Source organism: Brachyistius frenatus, unplaced genomic scaffold, assembly GCF_029030835.1.
Source record: "Brachyistius frenatus isolate BFR_SWC_R1_liver_20210118 unplaced genomic scaffold, ASM2903083v1 Contig_282, whole genome shotgun sequence".
Classification (NCBI taxonomy): Eukaryota; Metazoa; Chordata; class Actinopteri; family Embiotocidae; genus Brachyistius; species Brachyistius frenatus.
Genome location: NW_027210881.1, coordinates 257,423 through 273,532, shown reverse-complemented (window position 1 = coordinate 273,532; position 16,110 = coordinate 257,423). Strand labels below are relative to the sequence as shown.

General features: G+C 44.5%; 1 protein-coding gene across 1 annotated transcript; it reads right to left on the bottom strand.

Annotated features, from left to right (window-relative positions):
* Positions 1–60: 60 nt before the first annotated feature.
* aox6 (aldehyde oxidase 6) lies at positions 61–10,770 on the bottom strand. The gene is made up of 35 exons (XM_069722105.1): positions 10,670–10,770; positions 9,281–9,338; positions 9,098–9,194; positions 8,455–8,563; positions 8,209–8,335; positions 7,805–7,866; positions 7,576–7,653; positions 7,254–7,334; positions 7,016–7,160; positions 6,688–6,780; positions 6,382–6,533; positions 5,943–6,036; positions 5,734–5,843; positions 5,428–5,612; positions 5,133–5,295; positions 4,977–5,054; positions 4,734–4,903; positions 4,526–4,652; positions 4,188–4,310; positions 4,015–4,111; positions 3,797–3,921; positions 3,413–3,546; positions 3,237–3,324; positions 2,958–3,044; positions 2,681–2,872; positions 2,368–2,595; positions 2,171–2,266; positions 1,910–2,038; positions 1,746–1,820; positions 1,616–1,668; positions 1,427–1,541; positions 1,280–1,345; positions 895–1,083; positions 609–776; positions 61–147 (listed from the first exon to the last, which is right to left on the bottom strand). Exons 1-35 carry the CDS (start codon positions 10,721–10,723, stop codon positions 97–99), a joined length of 3,999 nt encoding a protein of 1,332 aa, XP_069578206.1. The 5' UTR covers positions 10,724–10,770; the 3' UTR covers positions 61–96.
* Between the last annotated feature and the right edge of the window lie 5,340 nt (positions 10,771–16,110).

Sequence of the window (16,110 nt, the reverse complement as noted above, 5' to 3'; positions counted from 1 at the left end):
TGGTTAAGAAACGAGTGGTATGATCGCAGCCAAAAGTCTGACGTGTTTGTTGACCAAACAAGTAACTATTAGTTCATGTTTTAGTCTCATTCAGTTTCAGATGTTTAAGGCCCAAGGTTTGAAAGATCCTGGTTTGTTGGCTGGAATCTGGAAATACAATCAAACGGAAATCATTAATAAACATTTGAAAGTAATTTCTTTGCGATTGACACTTTTTATGCTGCAGTTCGTTAACTTTGAAATAATTAGGACAGAATTCTCAAACTCTTGACTGAGTGAGTCTGGTTTACTCTCAAAAACCATAAAAAGAACATTTGTAGATCAATTAGAAAACATGATAAATTCATGGTGTTTTGTGAGGCAGCTTCTTCTGTATGTAACGGGGTCAGACATACATATTGGGCCTTTTTTAAAATCAGCTACAGAGAAGAAGCTGGAAAAATCGTTCTTTTATTATTCTTTTAAAGTTGTTTTTTTTTAAAGTGTCAGTTTTCTTGAGTGTCTGGAAAGTGTTTTAAGAAGATTTCTGACAAAAGGAAAACATTTTTAAGAAACACTGAAAACAGACAAACTGATGACGGCTACGTGAACGTGAGGCGACTCGTTACCTTCTGAGTGAACGGGGAGTTGCAGGCCAGACAGGCCCTTTCTGGTGTCGCAGGGCTGTCCAGAGAAAACGGGCCGAGTAGGCCCGAGTCTGAGCGAGCGGCCGACACGGCGTCTTTGATGGCGAAGAACGCCGAGCTGCCCAAGAAGAGGACGGGTTCTCCGATGCCCTGCGCAGCCACACCACCATCGGGAACAATTACTTATGTATTTGACTACGGATGGTTTGGACTGAGAGTTTTCAAGTAGTCAGTAAGAAGACAGAAATTGATGATGCTGACTTCTGACCTTGGAGGAGTAGATGGCGTGAGGGTTGTGTGTGTCGGGCAGCAGATAGATGTTGAATCGAAGCGGCACGTCGCACACCGCCGGGATCTTGTACTGAGACGGGCCGCGAGTGTACAGGAGCCCAGAGGGGGAAAACTTCAGCTCCTCCATAGTGAAGAGACCCAAACCCTGCATGAAGGCTCCTTCAATCTGAGAGGAAGGAAAATACAGAAACAAATACAGAAACTGTTGATTATTGCTGTGCACAAAAATGCAGAAACGGATCCTGATTTCCCTGAAAGGTTTGATGTAATTTTATACGAGTTAAAGACAGTTTTCAGGATGTAAACGCGACAGTCTGTTGAAGATTACAGTCCATCAACAGTTTCAGTTTTGCTGTTCTCACCTGGCCGATGTCCACAGACGGGTTCACGCTTCTGCCGATGTCGACCACGATGTCCGTCCTCACCGTCTGCAAGAGGCAGAGAAACCATCACGGTCTGAAAAGCTCCGTAACCATAGTAACCAGTCCGGCTGATGTTCAGAGTCGCACCCTGTAGTCTCCGGTGAGGCAGTCCAGCTCCACCTCGCAGCAACACGCTCCGTATGTGAAGTAGGCGTAAGGCTGACCCTCCATCTTGTCCCAGTCCATGTAAAGGTCTGGACCTCTGAGGACACGCAGGACGACGGTTAATACTCTTTAATTCATTAACGATTCACACAAAGTAGGTTTCTGTCGTACCTGTAGAAGCCAGTCGCTGACAAACTGATCTTCTCGAAATATGCGGCTGTGGTCTGCGATCAAAATAAAGAAACATGAATAGTAAAATAGTAAAAGTGCTCCATTTTGTCACAGCAAACACAAATCGTACCCAACTCTCCCATGATCCTTTGGGGTTCTTCTTCCTGATAGGCTCCAGGCGCTGGTACAGAGTCTCACAGGCGTTCTGATTGACAGAAAGATGATACTCATTAGTTATTAGAGAGGTAACAGCTTGACAGGAACTAATTATGAATGCAGGAGGTGAACTTTGACCTTGACCGCCATGCCGTTGGCATCGGTGCCGAAGGAAGCGGCAGACGGGCAGGTGTTGGGAACGCTGCTGGTGCTGGTTTCACTGATGTAGATCTTGGAGGGCGCGATGTGAAGCTCCCGACTCGCAACCTAACAACAAGCAGGAAACAAACCCTGAACTTAATTTGGCAAAACATGAATTCATGAAAGTCCCTATCTGTCTGTGAATGTTGCGGCTCAGTGGGTGGAACAACAGGCGGGTGGGACTCGTCGCTCCGTCACCTGCTGCATCTTGGTGTGGATGCCCTGACCCATCTCCGTCCCGCCGTGAGAGACCAGAACAGAACCGTCTTTGTAGATGTGGACCAGAGCTGCAGCCTTTTAAAAACAAACAAACAAACAAACAAACAAACAAACAAAGTGAAGCGGACTGAAACACATCGAGCCTGCAGCTGCATCAGAAACAGAATCCCACAGACCTGATTCAAGAAGCTCTCTGCGAAGGCGATGCCGTACTTGATGGGGACGATGGACATACCCCTCTTCTTCCAGCGGCTCTGCAGGTTGAATTGCTCGACGGCTCTGCGGCGGCTGCTGTACTCACACTTGAACTTGCACTCCTCCCAGCAGCGCAGCAGGTTCTCGGGGCTGAACTCAAACTTGTAGTGGGTGGCTGACGGCCCCTTGTACATGTTGATCTCCCGAATCTGATGGGAGAATTTAAAATGTTCAAAATGAGACAACACCAATATACCACATCTGAGCACATGACATGACCGGATGAGGACGGACCTGGTCCGCGGGGCGTCCCAGCACCATGGCCACGTCCTCCACCATGTTCTCCACGACCATGATGCTCTGGGGCACGCCGAAGCCCCTGAAGGCGGTGTTGGAGGGCAGGTTGGTCCTGCAGGCGGCAGCGTGGCCTCGCAGGTTGGGGATGTTGTAGGCGTTGTCCATGTGAAGCATGATCTTCTCAACGACCTGCAACGAGGAGAACGTCGATACGATTCACACACGTCAGGAAACAAACATTAGTCCGAGCGGCGCCAGGATCTCCTTCACCTACCAGGACGGACTCATCCACTGTGCTGCCAGCGTTGGTGTAGTACTGAAGGTCTGCGGCCCGGATCCTCCCATCATTCATGAAACCCACCTGAAACAGACAACTATTAGGATCTCTTCACGTCTTTCATGAAAACAGCCACAAATTCTCTGCGTCGGATCAGTTTGGACCTTGAAGCATGTGTCCAGAGGAGAAGACATGAATCTGATGTGTTTTGTCTTTCTACTGCACCAAAACAGAAACCTGGATTTAAAGATGAATTTTGGGAGTCTGTTGTTGCACCTTGTATTTTCCCAGGACAGGATGTCGGCCTCCTGTGATCAACATGTCCTCCCCTCTTTCCAGGACACAGCGGACGGCATGATTGGTCCTTAAAGCAATTATAAGAAAGAAAAGAACAACACTTCAAGCTTTTATTCTTACAGTTTCAGGTCCTGTTTGGTGTTTTTGAGACTTACTTCCACGCAGCCACAGAGGTGATACAAGCCAAGATGGAGGTTTTCGAGACCTTCCCTCCGAAAGCTCCGCCGAGCCTCTTGACGTGACAGGTGACCCTGTTGGACGGGATGTTCAACGTCTCCGCAACCGCATCCTACAAACAACCAGCAACATGCGCTCAGTCGTCTCCAATTACAGTCACAGAACTGATTTATTAACTGATAGAAAACCTCTCGGCGTCCAAACTGACAAATAAAATGCCACAATCTTTAGTATAAAACTGTAGTTCAGATGCTGATCAACAGTTTCAGTCCCACACGACCAGTCAGTTGTCGATACTCAACAACATGTGAGTCGTAGCACCAGACATCCTTTAATCAAAGAAAGACAACGTGTCTGAGTACCTGAGTTAAAGTGGGCCACTGGGTGGAGATGTAAACGTTGAACTCGGTCTCCTCGCCGACGGGAACAACCAGCATGCTCTGAGTCTCCATGTAGAAATGCTCCTGGCCGCCCATTCGAACCTCTCCTGAGGAAAACAATTACAAAAATAAAGTAAGAACACTGTGAAAGGATCGATACAGAGCGAGTCTGATAACTGCTTATTTACGGATTAAAAGACCTTCGTAAATCTGATCCACGTTTCTAAAAGCTTCGGTCACGTTTCCTCTCTCGATCGATCTCAGAGGCTTAAAGAAGGACGACTTTGCGACGGCTTCCTGTCAGTGAGAGAGCAGAAACGGCGTGAAGAGCTGCGGTGGCCGAACACCTGCTCGAGTTCAAAAAGTGACAGACCTCGATGGTGAAAACGGGCTCTGGCAGGTCTTCGTAGCTGATCTTCACGGCTGCTGCTCCTCGTTTGGCGTGCGCCCTCGTGTCGGCGACCACCGCACACAACATCTGACCGATGCACGACACCTGCAGACAAGCGGCAGGGCACACGAACTGACTGAGGACACTGGTCCCGAGAGCATTGATCACGTTAACTCTTTTATACTGAAGGTCAGATTTCCACTGAGGCAGCGTTCAGGTGACTCTGACGACCCATTTTTCATTGTGAAAACCAAACAATGTTAATTGTTATAATTTAATCAGACTTCCGCTGTTGGCAGTAGAGCTTCAAAATCCTGTACCTGAGACTCCGCAAGCAGCTCCTCATCATAACCAAAAAAGGAGCGGACTTTCTTCCCGGGAACGTCTTTGGCTGTGATGACATCGACAACACCGGGAAGCTGCAGGGCTTCACGCGCATCCAGGCTTCTGTCGGACAAAAGAGACGTTTCAAACACCAGAGGCGGGTCAGAGGGCGCTGCATGCAGAACAGGAAGCTCCTCTTCTCACGTGATCTTAGCGTGTGCTCGAGAGCTGGTGACCAGAACCAGGAAGAGCTCGTCGTCTGTTCTGGGGATGTCGTCGCAGTACACGGCCTCGCCCGTGGCCTGGCTGATGGCAGAGCGATGCATGATGGGACGCCCCACTGGGTCCTGGTCGCTCTGGGTCTTTGACACAGGCTGAGGAAGAGGAGGAAGCGGTGAGAAGAAAACAGCAGCTTGTTTTCAGATGTTTCCAGGGTCAGATGTTTACCTGGAACTCCTGCAGGCCGGGCTGGATCTCCCGGGGCAACGGCAGCACCTTCTCGGGCAGCTCGTCCGTGATCACGTTCTGTAAAAATAACGATTCAGGTCTGAACATCCTGCAGGATCCGCCACGTTATGTGTTCAAATCCGCCGCCTGCTTTACCATCTCTCTGAGCTTCTGCAGGACCTCCAGGTTGAATTTGAAGAGGAGGCTGAGAGTCAGGGAGCGACGAAACTCAACCTTTCCCCCGGGAGCCGAAGGAGGGAGGACCAGCTCGTTCAGAAGGATGTCGTAGGCCCGGCTGAGGGTCTCGTCATTCCACGGCCTGAAGGAAACACAGGGGGGAACCGAGGTGTGGGTTATTTCTGCTGTCATTTTATCTTTCAGCTGTATGAGACACAAAAAAGCAAAGAAAAAAGTAAGAAAGTGAGGGAGGCAGTAAGGAAATCCCTCTGACCGGCCGATGATGGCGGCGCAGGTTTTAGGGGCGCTGACGGTGGTCGGACCGACTCCTCCGTAGTAAAGACTGACGTCCTGAACCAGCCTGGATCCCTCGGAGAAAAACACCCTCATCCCCGTCGTCACGGTGGGGAAGGAGGTCTCCTTCCTGGGCGCCTGACGGAAAGCGCCAACAAACTCCCCCTGCAGGACAGACGAGGTACTGCACCAGTAATCATCTGGAAATTGAAGGACTCTGATTTTCATTAATTGTGAGGACTTTACAGAAGATGTAAACAGATTTTGTCAGACAGAACTTGTGTACCTTTCTAGAAAATGGGATGAAAACAGAGACGACAATATCTTCCGGCTTCAGGATGGTTTTTCCAAAGCCCACGAAGAAGTCCTGATTCAGGGGAACCTCTCGTCTTCCTCCTGGTCGATTCAGACACAACCAAAAATCCATTTTTCTCTTCTCTTTTGCAATTCAGCCTCTAAAAATAATCAGTGTGAATCAAAGTGAAGACGACTCACCGCCGGAAAGGATGCTGACTCTGCAGTTCCCGGCAGCTAAAACAGGGTTCAGGTCTGAGTTGGGGTACGCGCTTGCAATGTTTCCTCCAAGAGACTAAAAATGCAAAAATACATACATAATACATATGTAAGAGCCCTCACTGACCCTTCGGGGACACTACGTGTTTCCTCTTGTCGCTTTTGTGTATTTGTTTTATTTCACCTGTCCAAAATTAGCATATTGTACTTCCATTTTAGATTCTTGCACAATTTGAAAAATAAATGTTATTAAAATAGATGTAATCACATCAGTGTTGGTTTGTACTGAAGCATGTTTTTCAGTTAATCTAAGAAGCAGAAACAGGATGTGAATCTGTGGAAATAAAAGATGTGAAAAAGACATTTACTCTCAGAGGAAGAGCCAGAAAAAACAGACTGAATCTACATCAGTAATCCTTACAGCCACATTACGGATCTGCTGGCTTCCCAGGTTCCCCAGCTGCAGACTCAGAGCTCTGAACAATTCAGTCTTCTCCTCCAGGAACTGAAGAAGCAGCTTCTCCAAAAGAGAGCGAACCTCAGAGAGACTGCAGCCCGCTCCCACCCAAACACCTGCAGAGACCAAGTACGTCAGACGACAAGGTTGCAGGGACATTTAAAAATGTCTGGTTGGGAATGACTAAACCGGAAAGGGAGGAAATCTCAGCTGTTCTTTCAACTTGGCAGGAAGATTAGTGCTGCTGTGCAGAAGGTGGAGGTCACCCACCCTGTGGAGTCTGAGAGACCTCGAACAGCTCCGTCACTCTGGTTGGAGAGATTATCAGTGGATGAACAACGCCTTTGAACTTTATGTCTGGACCTTCAACACAAAGCAGAGTTAGTTATCTCATAAAAACACACACAGCTCATAAAAACGGGAGCATTTCAACACCACAGGAACTTCCTGCTGCTTCCTCTCTTCTGTTTGCTCTCATTTTTTTAACAACACTCTTTGAAAAACAGATTTTTCCATAACTGATGGAATTAAAACAACTGCAGGCATCTTCCAAAAACCTTCCTGCCTCCTCACAGCTTCCGTCCTCTCTCTCGCTGACCTATGTTGGTGTTGCCCATGACCAGCGGGGCCTCAGGTCGTCTGGTCTTGAGCTGGACCAGCTCCTCCAGCGAGGCGGGGGACACCCACGTCGTCCTCTCCCCGTGGAAGGTGAGTGTTTGTGGGTCGGTCGTCTCGGCCATCAGCTGTGGAAAAACGGGCCAGAAAAGTCATTTTGGTAAAAAACCTGTCGTGGGTTTATATAAAGAGCTGCTTGCAACAAGCATCTGATGACTTACAATCAGTTCTGGAGGGAAGATCAGCTCCTGTGTTGGATCCAACGGCAGAAACTCCTCTTTGTCAAACAGCTGTGGCTTTTCCTGCAGACATTGGAGAATAAAAACAGCACTGAATCTGATTTATTGAGGCAGGACTGCAGGAGTGATGTAGAAAAGCATATGAGAGGTTGGATATCAAATGACAAAATAAAATGGGTGAGAGAAACGCTGAACAAATAAGGAGAGAAGAAGTAGGAAAGAAAGACTTAAAACCTGAAGAGGGTCAGAAATATTGTTTTCCCTGCATGCTGCATCTTAAAGAAAAGGAAGAAGTTAAACTCACATGTTGGGGTTGTTCTGGATTTTCCACTCTGTTGAGGCAGCAGTTACCGACTCCGGTGGTTTGGCAGCAGTTGGTTTCCTGTCCAAGTTAATGTATATGGATGTCACACATGTCAGCCGACGACTTTATGTTCTTCTCATCAGATGATTCTGCTGCCCTTGTTTTTGTCTTTGCTATCAGATCTGAAGTCCTGACAAGAAGCTGATCTGATTGATTATGAAACTTGTACCTGACAGAAAGTCCTGCAGCCGTCCACGATGGGTCGATATCCGGTACAGCGACACAGATTACCTGAAAAACAACAACACAGTGAGGACATGGATGTATGAACCTCCTCCTTAAGATTTTAATGCGAGATGATACAACCGTTGAGATATTATTACCATGTGCTCACAACATTTCATCTCATTCTGAAACTAAACATATGCTCTTGTCTTGACTCAATTATTATAATAATAATGAATTTATCACCAGATTATGGTGAAAAACCTCAAATGATTTGTATTCTACTCGTGTGGAAAGACCAAATAAACCACCTGAGAGTCAGAAGTGATTTCAGGACTCATTTCCTCACTGTTACACGCAAACTAAACATCACCGTAGAATAAAGAAAACAACAACAGACAGACGAACCAGCCAGAGCCAGAGTGATGTCGTCCATGCTGGGCTGCGGTTTGTTCCTCAGCAGAGCGTACACGGCCATCACCATCCCCGGAGTGCAGAAGCCGCACTGGGAGCCGTGAGCCTTCGCTATCCGCTCCTGAAAGCACAGCAGTATCTGCAGCTGCAGAGCTCATCGGGGATAAGCAGGTTTTATTTGGGGACACAGACGGCCACAAATTACACGGTAAACAGTGCTCGTCGGTGACCGGCACTGACCTGCACCGGGTGGATCCTGGTCCTGCTGCTGCCGACGCCCTCCACCGTGGTGACCGCGGCTCCGTGGAGCTGACAGAGCGGCAGGAGGCAGGCGTTGGCCGCGTGATGGCTGAAGGTGCAGTAAAGGTAAACTAGAGGGAAAGTGTATGTGAATGTGCTTTCCCTGATGAGACCACCACCTACTCATGCTTCTACTGATGTAGTGATGCTTTTAGTCGTTCTGCTCCAACTGCCACTGCCGCTCTGTGGCCGATGATCGATTATCTCCTCCTCTGCGACGGGGAGGTGGAGAGGTCAAACAGATGTTACGGTGGTTTGATGCCAGGTGGAGAAATTCCCATCAGCCACCACACAAACTCAGTAGCGGAGGCCCAAATCGCTCTGGCGGATGACCAGAGAACACTGAGACTCTTGTTTGTCTGAAAATCCAATTTGGTTGATAAAAAGCTTTAACCAGCCAACACATAATTGATTTTCCGGCTCAAGTCGCAGCCCAGCGTGACGAACACGGACCGTGGTGGGAGTTCTGCAGACTGAATGCAGCCGTATTTCTATACCTGAAAAGACAAATACTTTTTAAGCTCGTGAGAAAATAAAACTGCTGACTTGCAGTGCAGTAAGGTGAAGTTCTCACGAAGGATACACAACGGTTTTAGTTGCAGGTTGGTAGCGTGACACCATGACGGTGCACGCCCCGCAGCCTCCGCCGCCGCAGCCGTACTTGGTTCCCGTGAGCCTCACTGAAGTAACAGTCAAGGACGAGACAAGCCTCAAATAAAGCGCTTAGTTGATGAAATGTTCCTGGTGACGCTGGTCTGAAGGATACGCTTCTCTCTGAGGAAGGACAGCAGCATCGTCTCAGGGTCCGCATGCTTCTCTGTTACCTGTTTGGACAAAAAGCAGCGTCGCATCACTTTTTATTCACGCTGATGTTCTTCTACCGAGAGGCTTCTCTCATTAGCGAGGAAATGAATGTTCATTTTCTGCTTTCCAACCAACCGATGAAGAGAAATGGCAACCCCACAAGTGAAGCCACAACATCTGGATCGCCCCCTGGTGGCAGTGCAGGTCTACGTTTCCAATGTAGCTGGGTTGCAAACCATCAATAACACAGGAGGTCAAATTAACCCCAGAATAAAGTTGCTTTGTTACCCTTCAAGTTGCCCTTCAACAGCTGTGCATCATTAACAGTTGCAAATCATTTCCACATTTACAGGATCCACCGAGTTGAATTGTGTGCCAACATTTTGTTCCAGCGTTTCTTCCGCTCTCTATCCGATCTGAAGGATTATTTAATTTTGCAATAACTATTTCACAAATAAATCCAATAACAAATTATGACAATATTTAGAATATTAAAATCACTAACAACTTTCTAAATGATTTTAAATTGAAATAAATACAAAAAATACTCAATACTGCCAGCTCAGTTGGAGTACATAGAAAACACAAAAAGTAAATGAGGGATTTGTTTAAATTGCAGCCTGTCATACAGCATCTGTTAAGTTTGCAATGTGAAATTCTACAGGAATATTTACAGGACTGTATATTCAATAGCTGCAAAACAACCCCTGGAGCAGTGGAAAAATGGGATCAATATCCAGAGTTTCGTTTGCACATATTTCTCTGAATAAAAGCAGCTTTCATTGACTTACGAGTAAAAAAAACAAAAAACAAAAAAACATTTGTGATTCAGTAGGTTTACAGCCTTAAAATAGTGTTTATATATATATATATATATATATATATGTAATACGGCTGTTCAGGATATATTTCATTTAATAAGGTTATAGTGCACATTTTTAGTTTGGTTTATTTTTTTTTTAGCTTTAAGTAAAAAATACATGAAAGGTTTTTAGAATTTATAAATTTATTGTATTGACATAAATCAGATAACTTGGTCAAACAATCAGACCACTTCGTCACAGATCCTGCCTGTAGCACCAACTTTTTATGACCTGACACCACTTCCATCAGTTTTCGTTTCATTTATCTCACTTTTAGTTTTCCAAATCGATAATACCTTCTGTTCCAAATCCAAACGCAACTTTTGCCAAGTAACGATAAGAGTAATAAGAGTAAAACAAGTCATCTGGAGCTTTAAAAAGTGGACAGTGAAAACGGACGTCGGCTAAAAATAAACCTGCAACTAACAGCTAAAACTGGCTGGACCAACGACAAACTGCTCATTTGAAGACATCAACGCTGAATTTACCTTTTTCCCGTTAATAAAGAAGCATAAAGTGTTTCCCTCTTTCCCTGCAGACATCTTTCAAGTGTAAGACACGAATTTTTCACCACGAGAGTGAAGTCTAACTTAACCTACCACACTTCCGCCAGTTGAGATTTTCAGAATAAAAGATCCGGTCGCAGCTCCTGTTTTTACTCCTTTGTGTAATTTAAAGATCTAGTTTCAATATTTGTATATCTTTACAGCATAAAAAAAAGATGTTGCTGGTCTCGTATTTCACGTGTTTTGGTACCATAAAAGCGACATATCTCAAACGTTAAATGAAAAATTCTTCTGATTCTTCTTGACTTATACTAAAGTAAACATTTGCATACAATGACTACAACCGCTTTTAATATATCGTTCAAATATTCAAGTTTATAAATTAAGTTTCCACAATTAATTATTATTTATTTTTTTTAACAAGATTTCAAGCTGTAAATGCCACCATCTAAGTTTTCTGAGTAACTAAGATACTTTTTCTTAAAACTTACAAATTGAAAAGCAATGCTTTAATTTGAAAAACAGTCCTACTGGACTTCCTGTCCCACACCGCTGCCTGACTGTGACTTGATCCGTGTAATTTGCCTGTGCAGGAGGAGAAACGCTCACCTCTAACCCAAAGTGGCCTGTTGAACTCCAACAAACATGGCCTACATTACACAGACATCTGGACAATAATAAAACAGTACAGTCTCAGAATTACTTCATTTACATTACGAGTTACATAAACTGTAATTCTAGTTGAGTATCTTGTAAAAAGTTGCATGCAAAAGTGTTTATTTCAACAATAACGGTTAAATTTTTACTCTGAACTTTAATCAACTAAAAAGTCTTAGTCTGACACACCCAAAGATGTAATATAGGAAATACATCTATTAAAGTGTGCACATGTCTGCAGCCTGTTATACAACGAGCTGTTTAACTTCAAGCTGAACTCTGGTCAGTGAACTCTAAACTTTCAGAGTTCAGACGCTGTTATTTTTTAATTTTTTTCAGCTACACTGACTGGAGACGGTACATTTTAAAAATGGGTCGAGTTTGACCTTTGGACGCAGAGAAAACATTTATTTATGTTGATTTACAGTTAATAATTTATAGTTTGATGGTGCTGAGTTTGAACAGAAAAGTATGAAATGTGGATTTTAACAGCCCTTCTTGTGTCTTCATAGTCTAATCCTCCCTTTGATCATGACCTGTCCACCTGATCTGTCTTTAAATACACCGTCATGCGGGCGGCACGGTGGTGCAGTGGTTAGCACTGTCACCTCACAGCAAAAAATAAAAAAATAAATGTGATTATTTCTCAGCAGAGGCAATACTGTGTGCTGTCCAGCAAACCGCCACAAGAGGGAGCTACAGGTAAAGAACAAAAACCTGCAGAGGTAAAAAGCAGAAGCATAATCACCACGTAAAATGTCTAAAAGCTTGTTTTTCTACTGTTTCGTGAACCTATGTTTATTTATTCTTTCTTGTTTTTTCCATATGTGTTCCTCTTTGTTGAAATGTGGTTCTGGCCTGCCGGGTTAAAAGCTCTGCCTGCTTTTGATTTATTTGACAAGACAAAAACATGAATACAAGGTCTCAGCTTCTGGGCTTCTTTCAAGTTGTCTTTTTCTTGTTTGCAAAATGACCTTTATATCTTTTTTTTTTTTTTTTTTTACCTGAATCATCCCTTTGTGTGGCTGTTGTTTGGGTAATGTGTTGGTATCATTGTGCTATTACTGATACGGTACCTGATAAAGCAGTCAGATGTGTGAGCGTGGGAAACTCCTGGCTAAACCATCCCGGTGCCTGTTTGATCTCCTCCCAGTTTATTTACTCAGCTTTGGCTCCAGGTTTAACGTACACGGCTGCACCTCTTCTCACCAGATAAAGTTTCTTGAAGTCGTTACCCGAGGTAGGACTCCCGAGGAGAAGGAAAGCCCTGAAAGACAAACCAAACATGTCTCACTTGAAGACTCAGCTTGTATTTTATTTCTCTATGCTTCTGAAAAATGATGACTTCAGGGTTAGTGGAGATTGTTTTTCTGGGTGCTGCGACCTCCACACCTCCGGGGGGGTTCATGTGAATATTTTTACAAAACACAGTTGGAGTTGAACACATTCCTCCTGAATCTGTCTATTTACTCAAATCACAGCGTGTTGAGATTTACAGCTTAAAGTGCAGCAGACAGGTCACATGCACACAGACTGAAATTAAGTTTCCAACCTGCTCACAGCAGCAGGTACGTCCACAAAGGAAGAAAACCTTTGCTCTCCAACACTCTGTATATCTGAAGGCTGGTAAGTCTCACACATTAGACATCATACACATGTATTGATTGCTGCTGCTGCTTTAAATGTTGTTGTTACCATCAGCTCTGAGGAGGCCGTTACGTAAGTATGATGTGTTTTGGGTCGTCACCGTCCATCTGCACGTGAAGTACAGCATCAACAAGCTGCTCACGTACACGAGAGGACGTCGGTGTAATCTGATGTTTCCCAGACTTAAATAAACACAAACCCAGACCTGTCACGTCATGCAGAACATGTTGGGGCTGTTTTTCCATTTCCGTCTCATTACGTTATTCAGAGCCCAGTCGACTATCAAATGTCATCAGCTGACAATAAACAAATCTCCTGTGGAAATGTTTCCCTCTCTTCCTCCTCCTCTTTTATGTCCCGTTGCAGATCTGATTCCTCCTGCTCATCGGCTCTCTATCGTTTGCTTCATCTCTTTAAACCCTCACTGACCTTTGGAGGCACATTTCCTGCTGCCGGGTCAGAACCTAAAGTACAAAGGAGCGTTTGGCCGCGTGCGTTGGCTGCGTGCGTTGGCCTCGAGGTGTCCAACCGTGACCCGGTAGAGAGCGCTGGCAAGCTTTCAGCCACATTTGATGGCTGTTGGGAGATAATTTCTCCGACATAAGTACAGCCTGCACGTCCCAAACTACCACTTTTATTTACAGACACGGCAATTAAAAAGTCAGAGCAGGAGGGGATGTGATTTGACCTGAGGGAAACACACACTGGAAATGACTTTAAACTGGAGTATGCTGTGATATTTATGTCTATGTAAAAGTTCCAGGTTGTATATATATATATATATATTTTTACACCTGTGGCGGTTTTGGTCTTTATTTCTGATCTTAAAACATCAGAAACCACAAAAACAGAGTGTTAAGATTCGTTCTCTTGTTTTTTGTCAGTTGTGGACGTATTTCATTTGATGAAATGTTCATGTATTTAGCTGCTCTGGGGGCCAAAACATTCTCCATATAAATACAGTGTTGTAATGAACTGAGTGTTAATTAGAGATGAATTTCAGACAGAAATGAGAGAGCGACATCAGAGACGTCGACACCTTCTGTCTGCAGTCTGGAGGATGTTTTCAGACTGCTTCAGTTTATTCCCATCCAGCGTTTTTCCCAGCGTCCTCTGGGAGAGTCCCGGAGCGGCCCACCCTCTGGATTACAGAGGTGAGCTGTGTATTTTAACATGTTAATGACACGCTGCGGCAAACAGCTGCCATTAAAGTTATACATTTGAGGCCACGTCTCGTCTTCTGCCACAACTTCACCTTCTGTTTTTCTGCCTCAACTTTAGTCGCACTTCGTTTTGAAAACTCACTTTCAGAGCTGCTTTGTGTGTTTTAGTGTTCGCTGGTTTTCCTCAGATTCTCCCTCGGTGAGTTGTACTGATAGCAGAGTATCCGGAGATAAAATGGATGACGTGAAATCTGCAGAGAAAAAGATGGAGACGCAGTGAAACATTTGACCCAGAAAACAACCTGCTGTTTTACTGTGACCTGCAAATTTCTCTGAACAACACTGATGGTTCTTCTTCACACACTCTGTCACAATCCGATTTGCATGCATCTGCATTTAAATATCCTGATTGTGAATCCTGCAATCTGTGTGTGTGTGTGTGTGTGTGTGTGTGTTCTACATATGAAATAATTGGCTTTGACAGCAGCACAGAGGGAATCAGAGCTCAGCTGCCACCTACACAGAAACACATCTGAGCAGATTTGTTTCGACCTGCAGCAGCTCGTGTTTCAGATCAGAGAAGAATTCGTGCCGTCGTTCTGCACACGTTCATGTGATCGACGCCGTTTTAGATAGAAAAGATTATTCAGCTTTGTTTATTATCTGTGCATTTCATTCATTTCAAAAATTACCTTTATTTACTTAAAATACGTATATTACAACATAAAAGGTCACTACATATAATACATATAATAAAAAATGATCTTTATTTATACAGCACTTTTCTTAAATAATGTTACAAAGTGCTTCACACAAAATAAGCTATAAAATCAAAGTGAATGTGATCGAAAGCAGCTACTGAGAGGACTTTCTGAGGCCAAACATGTACTTTAAACCTCAATTTAATAATAATAATTTTAATTGTTGAATTCAAGTGTGTATTTATGACATTATTTTAACTATTTGTTTTTTGCATCCTCCCACCAGTAAACAAATGTTACTGTTGTTTAATGACGTTCAGATTCTGTGTAATTTCTTTTTAGAGATGTGGACGCGTCCTTACTTAAAATTTTCAAATGAAGATTAAAGTGTCATACTTCAGTCATAGCTCAGAGTACTAATTCGACATTAAATGCCTCACTGATGAGTCTCTCCCTCTTCCTCCCTCCCAGACTACCGGCCTGTAATTAAGATGATGATGAGCCATGTTTCAGTCGAGGCCTCGGCCGTGACGTCGACACTCTGCCGGATTAGCCTCCGCCTGAACCGGCTCGCAGCGCTGCAAAGCCCCAACGCGCTGCTTGCTGAGAGCGTGTTAACGACGGGTGATTCAGAAGCAGCTGGAACAGCAGCACATAGGTGGAATTTACATTTTAATAGGAAGAGTTCATCTCCAGAGTGCTACGGATCCACCCTGAACATAATGAGAGGAATTATGACGTGCTGAAAGATGAATGGAGGAAATTCTTCCACTTTTACAGGCGACCTGGTCAAACCTGATTCCTCTTAGGACGGTGTTGCGCTCTAGAAAATTAAACTATTCTGTTTTACAGCTCTTCAGGAAGGTCCAGATTATATTTTAAAATGGAGACATCAGAGCGCATCAAGAAGTTCAGAGATTGTTCCTGTTGAACGCAGCACAGTTGAGACTTCACAGTTGCGTCTCGCTCACTCGGAGGTGCACATCAGGTCCACAATCAGCTCAGGCTTTATAGTCTCAACAGCTTTTCACCAGATGTTCAGAGACTGGATGTAAATCCTGTTGACTCAACAGCAGCTCACCTTTCCAACATGAAACAATAAACTGAATTTATGCAGCAACAGATTCTGTCTGCAGCCGATTCAACAACTCTGACCTCCGCAAGGTTCCATATAAATCTATACAGCTGGAGTTTTTAATAGACTGCAAGTGGCCACAGGTGGTAGAGCAGTTTGTGCCACATCATTTTAAGACTT

Bases quoted from the DNA above. Each gene is read 5' to 3' on its own strand.
- aox6 (XM_069722105.1), bottom strand. From the start codon at position 10,723: ATGTCTGCAGGGAAAGAGGGAAACACTTTATGCTTCTTTATTAACGGG. The intron at 7,161-7,253 runs GTAAGTCATCAG...GTTTTTCCACAG, and splicing joins TCTTCCCTCCAGAACTGATT to CTGATGGCCGAGACGACCGA. The intron at 5,055-5,132 runs GTAAAGCAGGCG...TTATTTTTACAG, and splicing joins TGCAGAAGCTCAGAGAGATG to AACGTGATCACGGACGAGCT.